We start from the raw sequence: 4,158 nt of genomic DNA, 5'->3' as shown, positions 1-4,158 counted from the left end.
CCCCAATGGAGTTTAAAATGTCTAAGAAAGCTGATCCTAATGAGTCTTTTTCATTATCAACATGGATATTAAAATCGCCAACAATTAAGACTTTATCTGCGGCCAGTACTAACCCAGTTAGAAAATCAGCAAATTCTTTGATGAAATCTGTGCTGTGCCCTGGTGGCCTGTATACAGTAGCCAGTACAAACATGACAGAAGATTTATCACTAGCACATGATTCTGTAGATAATGTTATATGCAGCACCAAAACTTCCAGAATTAACTGCCTTCTGTGACGTGAGGCAGCTAGCAGACGGTCGGTTTAGCCGGTCTGTCTGCTTCCTGACCTGGGCACTAGTTGGTCATGTTGGAGCTATAAGACTATATGCCATATTTCTAGATAGAAGAGCGGCACCACCCCAAGAGGGGTGAAGACCATCTCTTTTCAACAGGTCAGGTCTGCCCCAGAAACTCATCCAATTGTCTATAAAGCCTATGTTGTTCTGCGGGCACCACTTAGACATCCAGCCATTGAGACCCAGCAATCTGCTGTAAATCTCATCACCCCGGTAAGCAGGGAGGGGACCAGAGCATATTACATTGTCCGACATCGTGCTTGCAAATTCACACACCTCTTTAATATTATTTTTCTTATCTATGGCTTTATATAGACAGCAGGTTTACTCAGTAGCTTACGTGATACAGTGTTACAAAACAGATTAAGTCGGTGTAGAACGAAGTTAAAATTACATGGTTTCCTCAACAAATGCCTTTTTATATCAGTTTTGCCTTTGTTAACACTATCAGGTAGGTTTAGCACTGGATTTGGTGTCGGGCATATTTCCATCATCATTATTTTATAACCAAAAGAGAACATTCCCAAAACGTTCCCTGCAGGTTATTTTTAAGTTTTATTTATATAACCTAAAAAGAGAACATTCCCTGCAAGTTATTTTTAGTTGCCAAATAACTAGCTATATAAACTAAATAAAACTAATGCTAATTAAATCTAATGCTAAAATGTGTATTTTTGAATAATAAACCAAGCTATGTTTGCAGAATTTCATGTCTAAAATAAACTTAAGGTATAGATATCAAAGTAGTAATAAAAATATAATTCCAATTTTATATCTGAAATTAAGCCATAAGCGTAGTCAAAGCATATAATAAATACTGGGTTTCTTTACTGTGTATCCTCAGATCAGAAACTTCATATCTCTGTTATATATTGTAATTATTATTATAAATCAGAGGGTTTACAAATATTTAACCAATATTAAGTTTAAGCTTGTCAGTAAAACGTTGTCACGCAATTGGATCCTCAACCAGTCCTCAACGTAACTCACCCCACTTCAATTCAGACTCACTGTTTTTCATAGTAAAAGCCATTTTAAATGTTTGTGGCCTGCTGTCATTGCAAACATGAATATTATAAAAGCTTAATAATCTTATGTGTAAAATAACTTCAAGAGGGCAAGATAGGTTTATCCAAATAAAGAATATAAGTGCATCTCACACATTAAACAGAAAAAGCAATCACATTAAATTATCCTGACGCATGGACCTGGATCAAATTAGTGAGATTAGTGTGGCACAGGTGTCGCTCATTATCATTTACTCATCGTTACAGTGATAGACCAGCTGTGTTTTTTTATAAATTCCATCTGCACATGTGGTTTTTTTTTTTTTTTTTCTGTTTGTGTGTTCCAATACCATGCCAGTGCAAACACTGAGGGGGATCACTTGTATGTATTGGTTTTTTTTCTGCTTCCTTGACTAAGTTTGTTTCAGTGTTTCTAATACAGGATTTGTTTCTTTGTGGTTTTACAGTGCTGCTGTTGCTGTGTCAACATGGTAAGATGTATCATTAATGCACAAAGCAGTTAAATGAAAAGCAGCACTCCTTACTAAAGGATGAATTGTGGTGATTTTTTAACTTTCTTTTAACTTCCCTTTCCCTAGTGGGTTTCCTCTCCGCGAGCACAAAGACTAGTACAAAAAAATTAGTGGTCTGTGAAGGACACTCTGCATCCCTCAGTTGTGGTGCGTAACCGTACAGTTTTGTATTTTTTTTTTTTTTTTTTTTAAACAATGATTCTTATGGTCTTATGCATGTAAGACAATGGTCTCATACACGTCCTTGCTGCCAACTATGGACGGACTAATTGCAAAACATGTTCTGCTGGAAGACGACCTGCGCAGCTCTTAAATACTAAATGCGTCGAGAAAGAATCCCTCTATAAGATGACCGTTCGGTAGGATAAATTGAACGCTGATTCTACTACTTCATAAAAACCTGAACAATGATAATCCCTTCATTTAATGTACTTGTCATTGTCTGCCCATGAAACAGGTGTAATGGGAGGAAAAACTGTTCCGTTCCTGCACAGAACAGGGTTTTCTCTGATCCTTGTTATGGGACTTATAAATACCTGCAAGTGTCTTATGAGTGTCGCTCACTGAGTAAGTCAAGACTGATATGCAATTTCCAACCTAAATCTTGTGTATTTGTAGTTGATTGATCTTAACCTTGGTAAATCCTTACTGACCCTTATTCCTGTTTTCCACCAAATTAGTGCAAAGCATAACTTGTGAAGGTGCCAAAAGTGTAATTTCCTGTGGTAAGAATCTGTTCATGTTTATTCTCCAATGTTGGTCCAGTTGACATTGCCTAATGTTACACCTACAGTACATATCCACTCACTAGAGTGCTGGAGTATTACTAGGGTTGGATGAAGCTGACCTGTATTTAAAGTTGCTTGTAGTGGGTGAATGTCTGCTGGGAGATATTAAACAGATGGTCTACTAATCCTCCAATGAGGGGAAAGTTGATATTCACAATGTAATTTTAACCTGTTCAGAAGGGACTTATTTTGCATTGAACCGTTAGCCGTCACTTGTATAAATGATTATCAACATCAGTTTTTCGGTTTCAGAGAAGGGTGTTCTTTCTATTCATCATGCTAATTATGGACGGCGGGATCTTGCTCTCTGCCCTCATAAATTAGGAACTTCACCACAGTGTTACTCTCCTCAGACTGCCAGCATATGTTCCAGGTACAGCAAAAACATTTAGTCCAGAGTTGTTGTTTTGTTGTTGTTTTTAATCAAAATGAAAGTGCACTAAGTCTTTCTCTTTATAGGTGCTGTAAAAAGAAGTCTTGTAATTTAGATGCTTCAAACGCAGTGTTCTCTGATCCATGTTTTGGCAACTACAAGTACCTGGAAGTGACCTACTACTGCCTATGAGTTTGTGGAATTATAAAAAAATAAAACACCCCCATCAACTTCATTGTATTCAGTAACTTGTTTAGGTTTAGTAGTTTGCAGGTTTTGTCTCTTTGGATTTGGTTCTCAGTTCTTTTTTCAGGATTTCTTTTTTTTTTTAAACCGTAACTATTCTAGAATAGTTATTCCTTATTAAACCCTGTCCAGGGAAGCTGCCCCAATATGTATTAACATACTTTTTCCACATTTCTCTCATTACCTTCCTTCCCTCACACATAACATTCTTCAATCAGAATGGTCAATACAATGTTATACATTAAGGCAATTCATCTTTCCTATAATTGGAATAGTTGGAATTGGAATAGCGTCTGGTATGAATGGTCTTATTCTTACACTAAAAGGTAATTCAGGTCCTATTCAAATTACCATTGGTCCCCAAGACCTTTGGTTAAATAGTTTTGCCTTAAGTGTGTAAGGATCTATGGAAATTTAGTGTTGTAGAATCTGTGAGATTGAGGGATGGTGGACGTTTCAGTAAGTGAGTTTACAGGCACTGTTGAACGCATCTTTCAAACAAAACCAAGTTAATCTGCAGCTGAGCTGTTTGTGTGAGTGTGTTGCTGTAGACGGTGAAAGGGCTGAAGCCAGTGTTTTTTCAGCAAAGCGGTTCTTGCGTCCAGTATGTCTGGATCTCCTGAAGGATCCAGTGGCCATTCCCTGTGGACACAGTTATTGTATGAGCTACAGACTGCTGGGATCAAGAGGATCAGAAGAGTCTACAGCTGTCCTCAGTGCAGACAGACCTTCAGTCCAAGACCTGCTTTATACAAAAACACCATGCTGGCTGAAATGGTGAAGAAACTAAAGACCAAACTAAAAGCTGCTGCACTTGGAGAAGTGGAGTGACATCTGTACTGGAAGAAAACGCAAAGCTGTCAAGTCCTGTCT

The 4,158-nt window shown here is 37.7% G+C and overlaps 1 protein-coding gene across 1 annotated transcript; it reads left to right on the top strand.

The window, feature by feature from the left end:
• Positions 1-1,665: 1,665 nt before the first annotated feature.
• Positions 1,666-3,277, top strand: LOC122324005 (L-rhamnose-binding lectin CSL3-like). The gene is made up of 8 exons (XM_043218164.1): positions 1,666-1,727; positions 1,813-1,836; positions 1,945-2,025; positions 2,102-2,237; positions 2,336-2,445; positions 2,559-2,603; positions 2,919-3,039; positions 3,126-3,277. Exons 1-8 carry the CDS (start codon positions 1,697-1,699, stop codon positions 3,229-3,231), a joined length of 654 nt encoding a protein of 217 aa, XP_043074099.1. The 5' UTR covers positions 1,666-1,696; the 3' UTR covers positions 3,232-3,277.
• The last annotated feature ends 881 nt before the right edge of the window (positions 3,278-4,158 follow it).

This window comes from Puntigrus tetrazona, chromosome 19, assembly GCF_018831695.1.
Source record: "Puntigrus tetrazona isolate hp1 chromosome 19, ASM1883169v1, whole genome shotgun sequence".
In the NCBI taxonomy this organism is placed as follows: domain Eukaryota; kingdom Metazoa; phylum Chordata; class Actinopteri; order Cypriniformes; family Cyprinidae; genus Puntigrus; species Puntigrus tetrazona.
This window is presented reverse-complemented; position numbering and strand designations above follow the sequence as displayed.